This window comes from Zingiber officinale, chromosome 5A (assembly GCF_018446385.1).
Source record: "Zingiber officinale cultivar Zhangliang chromosome 5A, Zo_v1.1, whole genome shotgun sequence".
In the NCBI taxonomy this organism is placed as follows: domain Eukaryota; kingdom Viridiplantae; phylum Streptophyta; class Magnoliopsida; order Zingiberales; family Zingiberaceae; genus Zingiber; species Zingiber officinale.
Window position 1 is genome coordinate 710,095 of NC_055994.1, and position 22,176 is coordinate 732,270.

At 40.4% G+C, this 22,176-nt stretch overlaps 1 protein-coding gene across 1 annotated transcript; it reads left to right on the forward strand.

Moving 5' to 3' along the window:
- Positions 1-19,385: 19,385 nt before the first annotated feature.
- On the forward strand, positions 19,386-21,155 carry LOC121982647 (1-aminocyclopropane-1-carboxylate synthase 1-like). Its single transcript, XM_042535782.1, has 4 exons — positions 19,386-19,529; positions 19,647-19,778; positions 19,877-20,037; positions 20,128-21,155. The coding sequence occupies exons 1-4, from the start codon at positions 19,386-19,388 to the stop codon at positions 21,092-21,094; spliced, it is 1,404 nt and encodes a 467-aa protein (XP_042391716.1). The 3' UTR covers positions 21,095-21,155.
- The last annotated feature ends 1,021 nt before the right edge of the window (positions 21,156-22,176 follow it).

Sequence of the window (22,176 nt, forward strand, 5' to 3'; positions counted from 1 at the left end):
TGTGCTAGCACCTATGTGGTTCGGCCAAGGAAGGAGGAGAGGGAGAGAGCAAGAAGAACTCTAGGAGGAAGAAGAAGGAATGAATGATAGAATAATTTTCAAAATGAAAATTCATCTCCTCATTCAAGTGGCCGGCCACCTTCTAGGAGGTGTAACCCCCACATTAATTCCAATTAATGTGGAGACCATTAAGAGTTGTAACCCCCATGAGGTGGCACTCTAGGATGATGTGGATCAACACTATTGGTCCACATCTTGCCACCTCACTAAATGACATGGCAACAAGTGTAACCTCCTCATTTAATGTGGGCCGGCCACATTAAATGCTATGGAGGCTTGTAACCTCCATGAGGTGACACACATTGATGATGTGGAGCAATCCTATTGGTCCACATCTTGCCAACTCACTAGTGATGTGGCAAAAAGTCAAGTCAAACATGACTTTTTCTCTTCCTCTCAAATCAAGTCAAACTTGATCAAATCTCTCTCATGGTTGATCTAATCCAACCATATGATTCAAGCCAACTTAATATAATGAATCTAATTCATTAAATTAAGTTGATTTAATGAGTCATAATCTAAATTAGACTCATTGAATACATGAATCAACTTGAGTCCAACTCAATTAGCCCAATTTGGATTACTCTTAATCCAATATGATTCATCAAATGAATCTAATCCTCTTAGTTCATCATATGAACCAAATCTCCATCTAATTGTCCTTAGTGTGTGACCCTATAGGTTCTTGTAACGTTGGCAATGCCCTAAACCCATTTAGGAGCATAAGTAATGAGCGGTATCTAGCAACACATCATTACTACCCAAGTTACAAGAATGTCGAGATCCGACATCACCTGGTGACTACTAATTGTGACTCCTCACAATATATGTCATTGTCCTTCTATCCTAGACATCTAGATTGATCAATATGAGGCATAGACCGTGTCATCCTCTAATCAATCTAAATCTTGAACTCCAAGTAGACTCACTCGATCAAATGAGCTCAACATCTAATGTTGACTCATTTGGGCATGACCATGCACTTAGTGGTCTCACTCTATCAAGAATACCGATGTCGCTCCCGTCATATGGGAGGGATAGATCCCATCTACATCACTCACATCCCTCTGCATAATTTGTTACATACCCAGTAATCGCCTTTATAGTCCACCCTGTTACGGGTGACGTTTGATGAAACCAAAGTATATAACTCCTTATGTAGGGATCCATGGTGACTTCAGGTCTAAGGACTAATAGTCATACTAATAGCCACATGAGAAAGTATATGACACTCATATAACGATCCATGATACTTTCTCATGGCGGGTCATTCAGTATGCATTCTCTAATGCATACCCATGTGTCAGCTTGATATCTCTATATCCATGACTTGTGAGATTAAGTCATCGAGCTGACCTACATGCTAGTCTTATTGTATTAACATTGTCCCTGAATGTTAATACTCGACTAGGAATGATTTAGAGTAGTGTTCCATATATCATCTCACTATCGATTCAACTAATCGATTGATATAGGTATGAACCTTCTACTCAAGGACGCTATTATACTTAGTCTATTTGGCACTAATACAAATAAGTATAATAACCAAACAAATGCCTTTATTAATATACAAGAATATGATACAATGAGTCCATACAATCATCAAATGATTGGCTCTAGCGCTCTAACTAACAAGAATAAATGTCTAACCTTTAGCTATGTTTACCATAAGATAGTACTGTTCACTTGGTTAGTCAAGTTAAATATGTAATCCAATTAGTTTTGACTAAAAAGGATGACTCAACTTGATCAATTTGAATTGGTATTTATAGCCCAAACTCATGTTGATGCACATATATAAACATTCTAAAGTCCAAACAATACTCTATGCATCTCACACCATTCTAAGTATTTTTTCATACACAAGGAAGGTATTCCTAGTGTACTTGTGAGATGCTCTAGGTGGAATCGATGGATACATACTTTCTAAGGGGAAAGACCTAGGCTAAGTCTAATCTTTGAAAGCACTAGCAGAATTAGGAGTTTTAAAGAAAACAAAATGATTTTATCCTAAAAGTTTAAAATCAAGCTAATTTTGAAGAAGTAATTTTGAAAAAACCATAACTTTTAAAAAAAATATTTTAAAAAATATTTTTTTTTGAATCTATTCTACTAAGCACAAATATAACTATCTTCTAAGTTTACTGAACTCGAGTTCAGGTAAAGATTTTGTGAAAATATCTATTAGGTTTGACTTGGACTCAACATAGTCAAGTACAATATCACCCCTAGCTACATGATCCCTTACAAAGTGATGCTTAACCTCTATGTGTTTAGTCCATGAGTGGTGTATTGAATTTTTAGTTAAATTGATGGAATTTTATGTTATAAATTGATATTTTATATTTTTATATTTTTATATTTTAATTAATAATATTTTAAAGTATGTATCATCCATAATAGTTTAAATGTACATTCTCTCATGGCTATGTACTCTACTTTAGTAGTGAATAAAGTAATACAGTGCTACTTTCTACTGAACCAACTTACTAAACATTGACATAGAAATTGGTAGCTTCCACTTGCACTTTTTCTATTTAGTTTGCACCCAGCACAGTTTGAGTCAGAGTACCCAACTAACTCTAAGTATTCTTTTTACATTAGTTAAGTGTGATTTTTTCGCACAAGATTGTTACCTAGCACACATACCTACTGTAAATAAAATATCAAGTCGACTTACAGTTAGGTATAGTAAATTTCCTATTGCACTTCTATAATATTTTAAGTCTACTGATTTTTTTTCTAAATCAAAGTCAATTTTAACATTGGTTGTCATTGGAGTATTTATATTTTTAGAATTTTCCACTCTAAACTTTTTAATTAATAATTTAGCATATTTTATTTGAAAAACATAAATTCTCTCTTTTGTTTGTTTTATTTATAAACCTAAGAAAAACTAAGTTCTCCTATTAGGCTCATTTCAAATTCATTTTTCATTAATTTAGTGAATTCGTTTAAAAATTTAACATTGGTTGAACCAAAAATTATGTCGTTTATATAAATTTAAGCTATAAAAATATCTTTTTCTAAGATTTGAATAAGATTTGGTCTATTTGTCCTTAGTTAAACCCCTTAGATATTAGGTATATTGATAGTCATTCATACTAGCCCCTAGGTGCCTGTTTTAGTTCATATAAAGTTTTCTTTAACCTAAAGACATGGTTTGGGTGGTCTAATCCTCAAATCCTAGGGGTTGATTCACATAAACTTCTTCTTTGATGAATCTATTAAGGAATACGGATTTGACATTCATTTGGTATAACTTGAATCCTTTATGTGCTACATAGGCTAAGAGCATCTTGATGGATTCAAGTCTTACTACTGGTGCATATGTTTCATCATAATCTAACCCTTCTACTTGGCTAAACCTATTTACCGCTAGTCTACCTTTATTTCTAACTATTTCACCATTATCATCTAGTTTATTTCTAAAGACCCACTTAGTATCAATTATAGATTTATTTATGGGTTTAGGCACTAGTTGTTGGACTTGGTTTCTTTCAAATTGAGCTAGTTCCTCTTGTATCACAATTATCTAATCTAGGTTAGGTAGAGCTTCTTTTATAGTTTTAGGTTCAATTTTAGAAATAAGGGCTATTTGACTTAGATTTCTATAAGATGATTGAGTTCAAACTCGTAGGGTTGGATCACCCAAAATTTGGTTAGATGGGTGATTAGAACTCATCCTTGATGGTTTTATGTTAGAGTCAACAATTGGTTCTTTAAATTCACTTGATTTTGTCTAATCTTATTATCTTCATCATCTTCTTTATTTCTTGTAATTTGATTATTATTTTCATTGATTGAATTATGTAGGTTATTTTCTTCATAAAAAATTACATTGGTTATTTTTTTTAACTTTTAGGGTATCCTTGTTATAGACTCTATAGGCTCTACTAGTTGTTGAATACCCTAAAAAGATATCAGTTAAAGATTTTGATGTAAATTTATCTAAATAATCCTTAGTGTTTAATATATGTACTTTACATCCAAAAACTTTTATATAATTTAGATTGGGTATTTTATTATAATATATTTCATAGAGAGTTTTATTGTAAAATTTATTAATTAATATTCTATTTTGAATAAACATATTGTATTTATTGCTTCGGTCAAAAATGGATTACTTAGGTTATATTCATTTAACATGATTCTAGTAATTTTTTGTAATGTTCTATTTTTTCATTCTACTAGACAATTTTGTTTGAAAATTCTAGGACATGAAAATTCATGATTATATTTATTAGTTTGATAAAATTAGGTAAACTTATGATTTTTGAATCCCCCCTATCACTTCTAATTATTTTAATTTTGGTAACTTTTTTATTTTCTATTAATTTGTAAAAAGTGTTAAAGATTTCAAAAGTTTCATCTTTAATTTTTAGAAATTTTACCCAAGTAAATCTCGAGTAATCATTAATTATGATTAAGCAGTATTGGTTTCTGCTTAGTAACTTGGCTCCGTGTGAATAAATAGGTCTAAGTGTAGGAGCTCAAGTATTGAGTTGGTTCAATTTAGGTTTATTAGTTTGTGGGTTGACTTAGTTTATTTACCTTATTGACAATCATTACAGATTGTATTTTCTAAATTTTTTAATTTTGGTAGATCTCTAACTAAGTCATTTTGACTCATTTTTGAAATGAGTTTGATGTGAGTGTTACCCAGTCTTATGTGCTACAACTTAGTTTCCTCTTATTGTATCAAAAGATACTTTAGTGAGGAGGTTGGTAGGTCAATTGTGTAAATATTATTTTTCCTAGTTTCCTTAAGTGTAATTTTAGGATTTTCAATATTTTTAATTAAACATTCAGAGTTAGAAAAAGTAACTATGTATCCAGAGTCACACATTTGACTTACGATAAGTAAGTTAAAATTGAATTCATTGACTAATAATACTTTTTGTATAATGAAATCGGAACTCAATTCATTGACTTACCTTAAGTTTTCCGTTGTTTCCAAATGTAGTTGATCCTATGTTCTTGAGTTTTAGCTTGGTGAACTTCAATCAATCTCCAGTTATGTGTCTGGAGTATCCACTATCTAACATTCATTGGTCCAAATCATTATGTTCCTACAATAAATTATTTGATTTGGATCCAATTTTGACGGATTATAAGGTAGTCTGATTGAATTCAACCCTTTAATTTTCCATCTCACCTAGTTTAGGTTGTCTATCATGTTATACCTATAAGTGATTGTGAGTTGGTTAATTGAGTTTAACTAAAGTTTAGTTAGATTAATTAGATTTAAGTTTAATTCAATTTGATTTAATTATTTGATTTTAATTTGATTTGAGTTAGATTGATTTTAATTTGATTTGAGTTTGATTGATTTGAGTTTAATTTGATTTAAGTTAATTTGATTTAAATTTAATTTGAGTTAGATTAAGATTGATTTGAGTTAAATTTGATTTAAGTTAGTTTGATTTAAATCTAATTTGAATTAGATTAAGGTTGATTTGAGTTAAATTTGATTTAAGTTAGTTTAATTTAAATTTAATTTGAGTTAGATTAAGATTGATTTGAGTTAAATTTGATTTTACTAATTTTTTATATAAATCTATCTCACCCTTTTTTATATTATCAATCAGGGAACCTTATAGGTTTTGCGAAATGGTTAATTTTAATCTTCAATTTAGATTAACATCTAAGAATTAATTTATATTTGAGTTAGACTAAAGTTTAACAGTTAGTCAATTAAACATTCATTTAAATAATTAGCTTCCAAACTGTGGTGAGACATTAGACCTTCTTGGATATTGGAACAACAATCACTTATAGACAAAGTCTTTTAAAGAAATTGAATATTTAATTTTCTTTCTAAGAATTTTTGGTCTAATTAAACAAGTGTCGATCAAGCCTAAGTTCTTATTTATCCTAATCTAAGCATGTATAAGGAAAGTGGTAAATCAAATATCAAACAAATTTATTTAATAATAAAGATAGTATTTCTATTGGCTCCCCTGGATCATAGCCTCGATATGATATATCAAGGTAGTGGATTCGATCTTTGGAGATCCAATACTGATCAAGTCTAACTAGATTAACCAAGTTAGATTTGGGGACCCATGCTTGGAGCACTTTTCTATTTGTTTTATTAACAAGTGATAGATAAGGTTTGAATTTGTGTTTAGCCTGATACCCAAGTCCAGATCGGTTGTATACGATCCTTTGTTTCCCAAGAATTAAGTTAAGGTTCTTGAAACCCAAAGTAAATCGTTCTAATGAGTCCCTAAGTTCCTTGACTTGACTTTTCATGTTAGAATTTTTTTTCTCAAGTTGTTGGACTTGAGTTGAAGTTCTAGCTTGAATAGATTCGGTCAAGAAGCTTGGCCTAGTCACTTCCTTGAGAACTTTGACCTCCTCTTGGAGTGACTTGACCCGGAGGTTGGATTTAGCTAGTTTTCTATATAAGTACGAAATCAAATTATGCGATCTAATCAGAGAAATGCTTACAATTGATTGGGAACCTTCTAAATTGGATATGGATTTGTGGCTTCGCTTGGACTCAACTTCCAATTCTGTCTCAGACTCGGATTTGATGACTTGTTCTCGGGCCAGAAGTGCGAGGAAGCTCATCTGTTCGATATCTTCGTCGGAGTCTTCCGATGAAGATTCATCCCACATTGCCTAGAGTGTCTTCTTCTTCTACTGCTTTTTCGTTTCCTTTTGGTTTGGACAGTTCACTTAGATGTGTCCCTTCTTGTTGTAGCAGGTGACTTCAAACTTGGCTTTTGTGGTTGGACTTGGTTGTGTGGTCTTTAACGATATTGCCTTCTTGATCTCGCATTTTGTGAAGCCCTTCTTTTTCTTGTGCAATTTTTGTACTAGGTTGATGAGCTCCATGGCAATTTTATCGTCATCCTCTGAGTCTGATTCATCTTCGGACTTGGGTTCGGTTTGGCGCTTGTTCTTAGACTCCTTTGTCTTGCTTGTACCAGCAATTAACGCAATACCTTTCTTGACCAAACATGCATTATATTAGTCTGTTTGTAAAGTTTAAATTCTGAAAATAGCTCATCTAGTCTAATTAAAGAAAGGTCCTTTGATATCTTGTAAGCATCTACAATAGATGCCCACAAGATATTCCTCAGAAAAGCGTTAAGGGCATACTTGATGATATTGCGATTCTCTACTTTTTGTCTGATTGTGGAGTCCGTTAAGCAGGTCTTGGATCTGAGCATGGAGTTGATTTGCTGACTCACCATCCTGCATCTTAATATTGTATAATTTATTAAAAATCAAGTCTCGTTTGCTTACCTTAGTGTCAGAGTGCCCTCGTGCAGCTTGATTAGCTTTTCCCATAATTCCTTGGCACTATTGAAGGGACCGACCTGCTTCATTTCCTCTTTAGTTAATACACATTGAAGGGTCTAGGTTGCTTTTGCATCGGCTTCAATTTTCTTCATTACGCTTTGGTCCCAATTTTCACAGGATACTAGTTTTCCAGTGTCGTCGAGTGGAAGTGCCAAGCCGGTTTGGATGATGATCCACATCTCGACTTGTGTTTTGAGATAATACTCCATTCGACTCTTCTAGTAGCCACAATCTTCACCAAAGAAGAGTGATGAGCATGCGGTGCTATAAGCTTCTTGGTAGGTCATTTAAAAACAAATCTAGCACAAAAAACTAAGCAGACTTGTCCCAAGACTTGGTCTTGGATTAGTAGTACGGAATAAAGAGTTTAAAAAAAACTCGAGTTTTATTGCACCAACTTTGAAAATAATGTTAGGACCGATGATCGCGGCTAGAGAGGGGGGGTGTGAATAGCCGACCCCAAATTGTTCGTTTCTTTCTACAAATCAGGTTAGCACAGCGGAAAATAACAACAGAAACGAGAACGAGAAGATCAAACCTTAGACGCAGCGATGCAACGAGGTTCGGAGATGAAACTCCTACTCCTCGGCGTGTCCGTAAGGTGGACGAAGCCTATCAATCCGTCGGTGGATGAAACCCCAGATAACCGGCTAATATAAACTCCTTCTGGGTGGAGAAACCTCGCCACAATAACTTTGCAACAGCAATAAAGAGTACAGCAAGAAATACAAACAATATGAATATAAAACACCTTGCCTTCGACTGGTTTCCATTGATGAAGCAGCAACTTCACGGAAGAACAGCAGCAACTGACCAGCCGGGGAAGCTCACACGAAGCTTCACGAAGCCGAGAGCTCAGCAAAGCTCAAGCACAGCAAGGAGCAGGGGCAAGAAGGAAGAAGAAGAGTTGGCTCTGTAGTGCCTATCGATCCTTTTATTACCTCAGTCAACCTGCGAACCTGCAAGCAAAAAGGCCAGAACACAGAAGCCCGAAATAGCCTAGCCGTTGAGTCACAACGGCTAGGCCTGGACCGATCAGGCTCCACTCTGATCGGTCCAGAGCCTATCTGATCTGTCATGGGGACCGATCAGGCCCTAGACTGATCGGTCCCCATACCGATCAGCTGTTCCTTCCCGAGCCTGTTGCCTCCCTCTGATCAACCTTCTGATCGATCTCCAGACCGATCAGATAACACACAGAAGCTCACTGTGTGGTTACTGGTCGGTCACCAGACCGATCACTCGTATCGCTGGATAGGTCACCAGACCGATCCAGGTTTAGAGCTCCCGCCCTAAACCCTAAATGGTCCTGAGAACGAGCTACCGAGCCCTCTCTTGACCTAGTCCGGAGAACGAGCTACCGAGCCCTCTCTGACCACAGTCCGGAGAACGAGCTACCGAGCCCTCTCCGACTTTTCGTGCCATCTCCGTGCCAAGTCTCCATACTTGGACTTTTCCCGTGCCAAGCTCCCTGCTTAGACTTTTCACCAGATGTCTGGTCAACCTTGACCCATCTGGATTTCCCTTGCCTGGCTTCACTCACCAGGACTTCCAAACTGCCTAGCTTTACTCACTAGGTCTTTCCCCTGCCTGGCTTCACTCACCAGGTCTTTCCCAAGCGCCTAGCTTCACTCACCAGGACTTTCTCCAACTGCCTGGCTTCACTCACCAGGACTTTCACTTTCACCTAGCTTCACTCACTAGGATTTTCACCTGGCTTCACTCACCAGGATTTCCCGACTGTCTGGCTTCACTCACCAGGACTTTCACTTTCACCTAGCTTCACTCACTAGGATTTTCACCTGGCTTCACTCACCAGGATTTCCCGACTGCCTGGCTTCACTCACCAGGGCTTTCACTTTCACCTAGCTTCACTCACTAGGATTTTCACCTGGCTTCACTCACCAGGATTTCCCGACTGCCTAACATCCCAGTTAGGACTTCCCAGTCAAGTATCCGGTCAACCTTGACCTACTTGACTCTTCTTCATCCGACCTGATCAGACCCTGATCAGTATCTCTCCGCATGGACAACTGCACCTGCATTGTCCATGTCTACATGTCTTTCTGTATTGTCAAACATCGAAACCATGACCAAGGTTTACGCTTGGTCAACTAGGTCAACCTTGACCTACTGGAAATTGCACCAACAAAAAATAATTTTGAAAAATTGATCAGAAGGGGTAATTGTACCGATTCTAATCGACTCAAAAAAATTTAAAACCAATACCACGAAAAAATTACTTGATGGTGGTTCGAAACATCCCCGCTCTGATACCAATTATAGGATCGTTGCACTAGAGGGGGGTTGAATAGCGCTTGTAGCTTTCACTTTCGTTTTAAAACTTGAGAGATAAGTGGTAGCAGAAGAAAAGAATAACAGTAAATAATACGCTAACACAACTAAAATTTACTTGGTTCGGAGCCTATGAAACTCCTACTCTAATACCCACACTCGCTGAGTGCTTTCAATTACAATATGATTTAAGTACATGCAAATTCAAATGAAAACAATACCAACGACTTGAAGAATCAAATCTTAAACGCAGTCATCAAAGCAGCTTTCAGGCGTCGTAGATGCTTTATCATAGCAGCGTACAGAAGCAGAAGATACATAAAATGTTGTCCTTGAGGTGCTGGTCGAATCCTCCTTTTATAGCACACTCGGGGCGCCTGGAACCTTTCCAAGCTCCTGGAACCTTCTCGGGTGCCCCCACAAGGCTAACTTAGTGTGCTCTCATCGAAACTCGATATGCAAAAATTATCCATTTCTGGACGTCCAGACAATGATGTCACTCTGCTAGTCATCGCGTGCCAACTGCTGTTTGGATCATCTTTTGGTCTTCCATGCTCCTGGAGCAACTCCAAGCGGCCAGATCGCGAGGGTGCTTGTCGGGTGAGGCTCGTCGGGGCTGTCGTTCGACGAACGCATCCAAGGCGCCCGGAACAGCTCCGAGCACTCAGACCAGCTTTTTCAAAATTGCCTTTTCTATAAAATAAAGTTAGTCTAAACAAATAATATGTAAAAATGATAATATTTGACAGCCTTCGGACTATCCGGTCCTGATTTTGAGTTTTGAAGAAACTCTAGGTCAGACCGACGCCTACTGTTTCCTCTTCGAGAAATGTGTCTTCACCTACTCCTCTCAAGAAAAATTACCTTTTGCCAGACTGGTCCTCTAGACTGTCTAGACTTTTGGTCAGCATCTGAGACTTCAGGACTTCATGCTGAACGTTCGATCCACAACCCATCTAGTAATTCACCTGGAATCCGCGACTCCCAGGATTTTCACCTAGAGTCCCCGACTCTAGGATTTCACCCAAAATCCTAGACCCACCAAGACTTCACCCAGTCCCCTAGACCAGAACTTCGTTGTCTAACTGCGGCTAGGACTTTCCTTTGCTTAAGATTACTTAGGACTTTCCTATATACTTAGTTCAACTTATTAAATAACAAGATAGTTTAACTTTAAACTCTTTGTTATAATCAAAACTTAGGTTTGATTGTCTGGTGTTTTTTGCACCAAATACTTCCGTCTGTGGATGAAAACCCCATTTTACAGTGTCATTGTAGCGTCTTTGCACACATCTCAAAGTGTATGCATGTTTTTCAAAACGTCCTAGGAAAATATAAGGAAAAAAATGTCTCTAACACATTTCCTTAAACAAGCACACAAATCTCTGATGTGACAAGCTAAAAGTTTCTAAAGTACGATTTGCCTACTAGACATGCTCTATTGTCAGTGGCACAAACTTCTAAAAAGGTATGATGAGATATGTAGGTGGATCCCACTGTAGACCGACTAGAGGTCGCTCGGTAGGGACATCCCAGCTCGATCGTACTGAACAAAGCTATTTTCCTTCACCTGGCTTTCCTGTTGTTGGAGGATTGTCTTTTGTCAAACTGAACATGTCGTCCGATTGGCAAGAATGGTGGTATGGGAGATTTACTATTTGGCTCTTAACTCCAGTCGTAAGTTTTCAGAGGATGGCCATTTGGAAGGTCATGTCCGACTGGCATTGGAGGCCCATTAAGCCAACTTCGCTTGATCTGTGGACCTGGATTTTTGACTATTTTGACTTTGACGTCTACATTAGTTGTTGTTCCCCGCTTTAACCCATCTTTGATGGGGCTCCTTCTCATCATCATATCAACTATTTTTAGCTCAGAATAATGAAAACAACAAATGAAAGAATTGAATACAAGTGTTGTGTGAAATGAAGAAGACCAGGGCTCTATTTATAGCCCACTGGTCGAAAATAGTCATTTGTTAGCTTGGCATCTCTAGGCACCTGGACCCTCTCCGGGTGTCCTCAGCTATGCAAACTTTATCTCCATGTAACAACTTCTCAATAGTGACATTTTTCATGTCCAGGCGCCTGGACCATGTTCGGGCTCCCGAACCATTGCTGACGTGTACCTGAAGGTGATCTATAGTAACGACTCTATGACAAGGCACCCATTCGACCTAGTGGTCGGGGAGCCTGGACTAGGTGGTCCGGACACCTAGAATAGTTAGCCTAGTGCTGAGTTGTCCAGCGCCTTCTCCAGTCGCTAGTTTCATCTTTGGTGGCTTGGATGATCCTCTGACCTTCCAGAGTTGAACTCACCCAAACCCAACTCTGTCCTTCTCCTCGAACAGTCTTCTCCTCTAGTTTCTCATCCCCTGAAAGTGTTGCATACATCCTTCTCGCTCCACCAGTGTACTCTTCTCCAACTTCTCTTTCCTCAGATGCATTGAGCCCGTCAACTCGATCCCCATGACATCTTTCGCATCCGTTGTGTCTTTCGTTCGATTTCTTGTGTTCCTAAGTTCCTACACACTTAGACATAAGGATCAAAACACCATATGACCTTACTTAACCCAGTTGATTACATCAAAACTTACCTGGGGTACTTACACCTGGAACTTCACGAAAGGACCTCGGAGGCTAAGTTAGTGAGACAGGACTTGCTCAAAAATTAGTTGACCAACCTTCAACTGAAAAAAGGAGAATCAGTTGCTCAACTGTATGCCAAACTGAAGGAGTTGATCACCAGACTTACCAATCTTGGAGAAACGATAACGAACAAATACTCCCTAAGGTATGCTCTTAATGCTTTCCTAAGGACCCCAAATTGGACATCAATAATCAACTTCTACTATATCTCTAAGGATCTAGAGGTAAGTACGTTAGAAAGTTTATTTTCTACATTAGAACTTCACGAATCTAGATGCGTAGGACTAAGAAAATATCCAAGTTAGAACATTGCCCTAAAAGCAAAAAGGGACAAACCAGACTCTAAAGCTTCTCTCAACGAAGATGAAGAAGATTTTCTAGTAAGGGCAACAAAATCTTTTCAGAGTAAAAGGAAGGTTTTGTGCTATAACTGCCAAGAAGAAGGATATATAAAAAATAACTGTCCCGCGGATTGAGAAACACATGTAAGCTAAGTTTTATGTCAATTTATTATCTTTCTTTGTTATAATTTTAAAATAAAAGTAGTATTTTTCATCATGAGTACTTGTTTGTGTCCATTTATATTTAAAATATCTATTTCTGGATATATTTGATTGATAAAATCTTTTCGAAGTAAAACATTGAAGATATAAAACTTTTTTAAATTTTTTATGCGCTCGAGGGTTGGCCCGCCTAACCCGCAACCCACCTTGGTTAAGTTGGGTTGGGGATTACCCAACCCGCCAAGATAATGGGACGACCCTCCCCGTCCTGTCCCACCAAATGGTTGACCCGCCATAGACCGACTCTCCCCGCCACAGGTTGGCCCATTTTACAACTCTACTCCGGTCGTCCAGAGTTGAGCTCACTCGAATGTAATTCTAGTCTTCTCCTCGAACAGACTTCCTCCCCGACTTCTCGTCCCTTAGATGTGTTGGTCGTGTCCTTATCATCTATTGGTGTACTCTTCCGCATCTCCTTGTCCCTCAGATACACCAAGCCTGCCAACTCATGTTCTGTGTCATCCTTCTCGCTAATTATGTCTTCCACTTGACTTCTTGTGTTCCTAAGTCCCTACATACTCGGACACAAGGCATCAAATACACAGGGCTTAACTTAACTCGGTTGATCACATCAAAACTAGTTCGGAGTACTTACAGTTATCACCTTTGTCTTCTTCCTTGATCTATAGTAATAAAATTGACTCTTCAATTTCTTGATTGTCAACAATAAGATGAGTCTCTTCTTTAATATCATTAGTATAACTATAACATTCTCAAGCATAATGATCCATTTTATGGCAAGTGTAACATTCAATTTTAGACTTGTCAATTGTCATACCTTCTTCCAATTGAAGTTGGATAATAGTCTTGTGCTTTTTCTCTTGCTCTTCCATAGTATCTAGGTGATGATTGACTTCTTTCTTCTTGATTAAAGTTGTTTCTTTTTTCTTCATTTGGTCTATTTGTTGGTCCCTTTGGAGGTCGGCAAGAGGGGAGGGGTGAATTACCCTGAAAAGGTAAATTAAACCTTTCTCAGATTTTCAACTACTTGTAATTAAAACAAAAAGAGACTAATAAAAAGAGAACATACATAAAAGAGTTACTTGGTTTGCAATCAGAGGATTGCTAATCCAAGGAAAGTATAGTGCACTATATGATGATCTCCTTCAGGCGGAGTAGCTTCTTTACAGCGTTGACAGTACAAAAGAAAATGTAGAACTGAAAGAACTGGATTACAAGTAAATTAATTGAACTATGAAAATCAGTGTCATATCTATAGCACTGTTCGGGGGGGGGGGGCCGAAGGTTCCGAGTGCCCTGGGGGGATAAAACTTTATTTTTGACGCGTCGGTTAGCGTCCACCTCATTCGTGTGCCCCGAACTTTAGGTTCCGAGCGCTCGGAAGGGTTCCGGGTGCCCCAGACTGTTCCGGGCGCCCCGAATGGTTCCAGGCGTCCGGAACCCCAAAGTCAACTTCGGTTGACTTTTTTGGTTTGGGTCCTCTACTCCGTTTCAGCTCGTCTCGGTTTGGGTCTTCAGCTCCAGCTCCGTTAGCTTGAGTGATCTCGGCCATCCGGAATAGGACTCACCCGAACCCAAGTTCTGGCCTTCTCCTCGAGCAGTCTTCCTCCCCAGCTTCTCGTCCCTCGAACGTCGCGTACGTTCTTCTTATCCCCCGGTGTACTCTTTCGCGGCACCGCGTCCCTCGGATGTACCGAGCCCGTCGGCTATCTCCCGTACCGTCTTTCTCGCTAGCCACGTCTTTCGCTTGACTTCCTGTGCTCCTAAGCTCATGCACACTTAGACACAAGGGTTAAACCAAACAGGACGTAACTTAACTTATTTAATCACATCAAAATATTTTGGGGTTCCAACACTATTTTGGTCATGTCCATGTCCTCTTCCTCGTCCATAGCCTCTTCCTCGACCACAATCTCTAAAATAGTTGTGTCCTCTTTCATCATTCTTTAGTGTAGTCCTAGCTTTGATAACTTGCTCCAATGGCTCGTCTTGTCTTCTTTTCATTTTTTTTCTTCATGGGCTTGTAATAAGCCCTCCAATTCTTCAATAGTCATTGAATCTAAATTTTTTATTTCTTTAATCACACACAATATAATCAAAAGTTAAGAATTAAAGAACGAAACACCTTTTCCACAACACGTACATCTTCTATCTTATCTCCATATCTCTTTAATTGATTGACAATTGCTTTCACCCATGAATGATAATTCATGATGGATTCTGACTCTTTCATCTGCAATGTTTCAAAATCACGCCTTAGTTATTGAAGTTTTACCATCTTTACTTTGTCAACACCTTAGAGAGACTTTGCCAATATCTCCCAAGCTTCTATTGAAGTAGTAGCATGGACCACTTTCTTAAACATGGAATCATCCAAACATTGATGGATGAGAGTGAGGGTTTGTTAATCTTCTTCTTTGTCTTTGACAAACAATAATATATCTTTCTCTACTTGAGGTAAATTTTCTTTATTTTGACGCTTCTCATAGCCTTTCTCTACCATCTCTCATACATTTTGAGAACCAAGTTAGATGAGGAAAATGAAAAGAAGCTCCATTGTTAGCCATCACTTGAGCACTTCTCTGATACCATTTTGTTAGAGAAAATAAAGATGGGGATCATAGAGAGGAAGAGAATTAGATGAGAAATCAATAACAGTTGTTTCTTAAACTTCTTGATTGATAAAAATATCAAGTACAAGGACATATTTATATATACAAATAAAACTCTTTAAGAAACACATACAAAAGACTTTTTAAGAGACACTTCTCTTCATAAACTAGATGCTAAAAATATGCTCTAGAAATATCCTCTAAGTTAATGAATGAATATTCATTCATATACAAAAGATTAAGTTTTTTATTTCAACAATTTTTAGTTGTTGAACACAGGAAGTTGTCTATGAAAATGTATGCATATTGGACTAAGATTTGATCAAAATTTGACAGATATACTAATAGATAGAGGGATTTGCCCACCAACTTAGGATCAGCAACATGAACTTCTGATGCTGATGCAATACATATGAAAGACTTGTGAGACAATAAGAAAGATTAGAGAGATGAGCAAATGGTTGAAATGGGCTGCTTCCTGCAATACATTTGGTCCATGCTCCAGGCCATTGCCCGGCCTTTTTGCGTTTGTACTGCTTCCTGCAGTTCCTCATAAATCACACAAACAATTCTGTTTTCTACAGCAACACAGCTGCTGTCAGGCATGTGATTCATATTATTGGAGAACCACTTAAGTCCCTTTCATCTTCCCGGAGACTCAAGTTCACCTGTACATGGTTGCTTTTCTTTCTCAAACAACCTGATTGGTACCTAGGCAGGTGATAAGTTCACTTTCTCTAGAAAGAACTGAGACTTTCTGCTCATTTGATCATGCACTACTTTGAACGTTCTCTTTGAAAGCATTGAGCCATCACTCGATGAACATGCAGATAATTGAGGCTTTCTGCTCCGCGACTCAGATGCCACTCAAAAGGGAAAACGAGTGAACCAGTTGAATACGTGCAGCTTTTTTGGACTTATCATCTGGCCACTGATGTAGCTCTACTTTCTGATGCCTACCCTTGCATTTTTGTTTGTCAGGATCTCTGATATCTACATTCTTATCTCTCAGATCATGAACAACCAGTCATGGTGCTGTAGTAGTCTGTTTGACTATGCTTTCTCAAATGAAAACCATGATTTTGCTTCTGGTTTATTAGTTCAAAGAAACAATGATGCATGGCTACTTAAATAATTGATACTCTGGCATGTGCTAGCTACTCCTTTACCCCTTCACAGTTCGCCATGGCCATGGCTTTCGGCTTCTCGGAGAGTTCGAGTTCCGGTCAAGGCAAGGAAGACGTCTGTGATCGGTCGACAAGCTTGTCCTGTCGAGGGACTCATGTTTCTCGTGCGGTAGCCTTTGGCATGTTGGCTTGTCACTTGCCTGGTGCATTTTTGGCCCAATGTCCTAATTTTGTTCTTGATGAAAAGGCAGTGACCCCGGCCGGCCACTCAAACCCCTGTTCCGAAAAGAAAAGAAAAAAATGGCAGAGCCAAAAGAGAGTCCCAACTATTTGGACTTCCTTCCCGGATGGCAAAACCAATCAGTGCGCAGAGTAGACAAGATGGTGTGACCCAGAGTCATCTCTGGATCACCATTATCTGCCAGCTCCGACTGGAATTTTTCCACTAATGAAAACTTACTCGAGTCATTATTAATGGCATAGAAGATCCACTACCTTCAGAAGTTAAGATGGCAATGTTTCAGTTGTTCTTTAATTGCTAATGGAAACCAATATTGATTGAATGAATGATAAGAAGTTAAGATGACAAGTAATTAAGAAATGGATACAAGTAGTGGGGAGGGGGACTATGACAAGCCCTTCAAATGGTTGGTACTCCGACAAGTAAGCCGAGTGTCCCATTGAGATCTATCTACAGCCGACCACTTCTTTGGAGGAGCTCCTACATATGAAGCATCATGGAGCCCTGTCTCGTGGCTTTCTTTCTTCTGAAGACTGACTACTACTAGCTAGTGTGTTTGATTTGTATGTTAATTGAGTCAAGAATTGAACTATAGCACAGTTTAGAATGGAAGAAGAGGGTCTTTCAAGATGAGACAACCTCATATGCCTATCATGGCCTACTCTTCAAGTACAAAATCCAGGTCACACTTGTTGGTCCTGGGGGGGACGAGGCCATCGTAAAAGGACGAGTCCTCCAGGTTGGTTTTGGGACAGCAATTTACGTTGCGCTCATGGCTTCTACTCGTGTCGATCGATCGATCGATATAGCTGAGCATTGCTATCATGGACAGACTCTGATCGATGTCTAAACTCTAAAGCGAGGTAAGTCTTGGAAGAATGATGGGGGTAGCTTGATCATGATAGAGTTAGTGGGAGAGGATAAGCTGGAAAGGTAGCTAGCTAGCTAGCTAGCAAAGCTATAGCTCCCTGAGAGAGGAATGGTGAAAGGAAGGAGAAGCAGGGCCTACTCCATTGAAGAGGAAAGCAACGGAAGAGGTGAGATAACATGTAGGTTTGTCAACGAGGGGTACAAATTGGGTCCCTGACCCTTCAGGCCCCCCCTTCTCTTCTTCCCCCCTTCTGCAGCGCCATGTGCAGCCACACCACCCAGATGCTAACAGTGCGTGGCATGCCGTAGGGCAGGCAGGCAGAGCTAGGCGATCGAGGAACCCAATTCGATGACAAAATGGTCCAGTTTGACAGGGGAAGAAGTGCGACTGGTCAGGGCTGCGAGAGTTTTGGGGGCAGGGGACTAGCTAGCTAGCTCGTTGGTTTTGGCACATTACGACACGATGTCTCCGTTGATACGGTAAACACAGAACGACTAGCTCCATGCAGACCTTTTTCTAGGTTTCAGACTCATCGATCGATCGATCGAGAGTCCCAACAGCTGTTTAGTTTAGTTTAAATTACTGCATGCATGCGAGGCGACTGTAGATGACGACGATGGCAGAGTGTCTCAGAGAGAGGAGGGCAGTAAATGACAACGTCGTGGAGAGAATTATTGGTGAACATTGATTGCCATGGTTGACATATAATATGCGGACTGCAACTGCAACTCGATGATGATGATCTAGCTACGAACACCGAAACAGATCTAAATTCACATGAACGATCGATGAGACACTGCTCCAACATCAACCTCCTGCGATCGAAGGTCATGTCGCATTGAATGTGCAGGTTAGAATGTCATGCCCATGTCAATTGCGAGATGCCTGCATGCCTTCGTGTGGAGGGTGCACACTACGTGAACATGTTAGTCACACCTCATGTTCACTGGGTTGTCTCAGTTTCACTTTCTCCTTCAACCTTAAGCTCGAGAGCCTTCCTTAATCCTCTGTCATGGTCCCCTTAATAAGGAGACTAGTCAATTGGAGGCCCATCACGCAGGGGGAAACTGGAAATGGGTAGAGCCCACCAAATCTTTTTCTGCTTGAAGTGAAGTGGAGAGAAAAGATCATAAATCATCCTACTACTGCTCTAGGATCATTTGGCAATGGCAGTAATCCTCTTCTTGCCAATTATTGTAATGACATCAACAATCTTTCTCTCTGATTATAATGGAAGGAAAGAAAGGCTGGGGTTAAATTACGACAGACAGTATCAGTACTGATCAGGAATTCAGCTAGCTCCTTTACTGCTGGATCATGAGTAGCTAGATTCGGAATTGAAGTTATTTAATTTGATGTCAGTCAATGCTGGATTCCTCCCTCTGCTGATTGATCTCTTGGGTGTGGGGTTTAATCGTCAGAGTGCATTAATTCTGCCATGAAAACTGCTCCCCATGCTTCTCTATATATTGAACCTCCTACAAACCCCCAGCCACAGCATTCTACTACTATAATAGCAAACAACGACGTACACAGAGAAAAATCTAGGCTCGCCTTCCTTCTCCCTCCCTCCCCGACCTCAGAGTCAGAGAGAAATCTTCGACAGTAGATTGATTATATAAGCAGTAGCAGTTGCGGTAGAAATCCATCTATATATATTTATATATATATATATATATATATAATGGTCCAAATGTTGCTCTCGAGGAAAGCTGCATGCAACGCCCATGGCCAGGATTCCTCCTACTTCCTGGGATGGGAGGAGTACGAGAAGAACCCTTATGACCCCGACACGAACCCCACCGGCATCATCCAAATGGGTCTCGCAGAGAACCAGGTTTGTATGATTGTTCCTACATACGCCACACATGCACCATCGACGCACGCCATGCATATATTATTCACCAAATATATAATTGTATTAATTATATATTGATTAATTCGATCCTCGCAGCTCTCTTTCGATCTCATCGAGTCGTGGCTGGAGCGCCACCCCGACGCCGCCGGCCTCAGGCGAGACGGCGCTCTCGTGTTCCGCGAGCTCGCTCTTTTCCAGGACTATCACGGCCTTCCACAATTCAAGAAGGTATATATATATATATATATATATATATACTCGATTTAATTTGATTCGATTCGATTCAATTTGAACGTGATTGATTATATATATATTAATTAATGCAGGCGTTGGCGGATTTCATGGGCCAGTTGAGAGGAAACAAGGTGGAGCTGGAGTGGCGCAACCTCGTCCTCACCGCCGGCTCCACCTCCGCCAACGAGACACTAATCTTTTGCCTCGCTGAGCCAGGCGAAGCATTCCTCCTCCCTACTCCTTACTACCCCGGGTAAGTGAGTGAGTTAATCGATTGATTAATTGTAGTTTAATCGCGTAATTATATTGATTAATCGCTGACTAATTAATAATATTTGAACAGGTTTGACCGGGATCTGAAATGGCGGACCGGCGCCGACATCGTCCCGATCCGTTGCTCCAGCTCCAATGGCTTCCGCATCACCAAGCGCGCGGTGGAGAAGGCCTACCGACAAGCTCGCAAGCAGAGTCTGCGCGTGAAGGGAGTGCTGGTCACCAACCCTTCCAACCCACTCGGCACCTCGCTCACCGGCGGCGAGATCCGGACGCTGCTCGACTTCGCGCTGGCTAAGGACGTCCACCTCATCAGCGACGAGATCTACGCCGGCACCGCGTTCGCCGGATCGGGCGGCGGCTACGTCAGCGTCCTCGAGGTCATGCAGGGGCATCCCCTGCATTCCGACCTCGCCGGCCGCGTCCACGTAGTCTACAGCCTGTCGAAGGACCTCGGCCTGCCGGGGTTCCGCGTCGGCGCGCTCTACTCCGGCAACGCGGCGGTGGTGGCCGCCGCCACCAAGATGTCCAGCTTCGGCCTCGTCTCCTCGCAGACGCAGTATCTCCTGGCGGCTCTGCTCTCCGACCGGGACTTCACCGCGCGCTACGTGGCGGAGAACAAGAGGAGGATCGCGGAGCGGCACGGCCGGCTCGTGGAGGGGCTCCGCCGCGCCGGCGTGGAGTGCCTGGAGAGCGACGCGGGCCTCTTCTGCTGGGTGGACATGCGGCCCCTGCTGCTCGCCGACACCTTCGAGGCGGAGATGGAGCTGTGGCGGAAGGTGGTGTACGAGGTGGGGCTCAACATCTCGCCGGGCTCCTCGTGCCACTGCGGCGAGCCCGGCTGGTTCCGCCTCTGCTTCGCCAACATGACCGCCGACACCCTCGACGTCGCTCTGCGCCGCCTGCAGGACTTCGTCGCCTCCTCCGGCCGAGGCGGCGGCCGCCACCCCGCGACCGACGGGCGACCGAGGGGGCCAATTCGCCTCGCAAGGTGGATGATGATGGGGCTATCGTCGTCATGCGAGAGAGGATATTAATTAATTAATTAATTAGGAATGAAATTATTAGGTAGATAGATAGATAGATGGATGGATATATGGTAGTAGTTGTTGTGAATGTGCATGTGCATTATAAATATGTCCATCATCTTTTGTTCCCTGTTTCTTCTGAACAAAAGATAGAGAATATTTCTTCTTTTTTGTTTTTCTAAATTTATTTTAGATTTTTTTTTCTTTAATTGGAGCATTGATTTGGATGTGCCCAAGGTTCGATGTGAGGACTTGTTTTCGAGTAGCTTGCTTGTCTGAGTATGGAGAGAAGCTTCTTGAGAGTTCAAGTGAAGAGTTCTTTCTTGCCTTTTACACCGCCTCATCTTTCATTATCCATTTTATATATACAATTTTGATATCATATCATCTTGTCTGAAAATAAAAAGATGAAAAGTTGAAAATATGAAAAAGATCAAAATATGACAGTTTCATTGATTGATTATAAATCTCACTCCATTTTATAAAATAATTAATGTCAATATTGAGTTAAGAAAAGGGTTCTCGATGTTAGCTCTCTAATACTTAAGTCAGTCATCAAAATAGTAGAAGAAAGTGGAGCGACAGTAACTCTAACGCAAATAATGAATCTCGCGTACCTCTGTCGATGATGGATCTCCTTTATATAGAGCCTTGGTGGATGATGTGCACGCTTCTCGAGACGTGGACATGTTCTCCAATATGTCCTATAAAGGGATCTGCCAAGAAAGTATCTTTGACATCATACCTTAAGAGGGCATGCATATTCCTGACAAGACAATAGAAACTTCTGTCGTATGATCCGCCTATCAACCATGTCTCATGTCAGCGGCACATCCTCCCAGAAGGATACCGAGGGATACGACCATGGTCCCATTGCTTGGCCGAGCAGGGTAGCTGCTCGGCCGGGACTCCTCCGCTCCATCCATGGTTAGGTCTCACTCCATGGTTAGGGTTTTCGAGTAGCTTGTTTGTCTGAGTATGAAGCTTCTTGAAAGTTCAAGTGAAGAGTTCTTTCTTGCCTTTTACACCGCCTCATCTTTCATTATCCATTTTATATATACAATTTTGATATCATATGATCCTATCTGTCT

What these genes read in the sequence shown, in the direction of transcription:
- LOC121982647 (XM_042535782.1), top strand. Translation starts at nt 19,386, where the DNA reads ATGTTGCTCTCGAGGAAAGCTGCATGCAACGCCCATGGCCAGGATTCC. An exon ending in GCCTTCCACAATTCAAGAAG is followed by an intron (nt 19,779 to 19,876) that starts GTATATATATAT and finishes TAATTAATGCAG; the next exon opens with GCGTTGGCGGATTTCATGGG. An exon ending in CCTACTCCTTACTACCCCGG is followed by an intron (nt 20,038 to 20,127) that starts GTAAGTGAGTGA and finishes ATATTTGAACAG; the next exon opens with GTTTGACCGGGATCTGAAAT.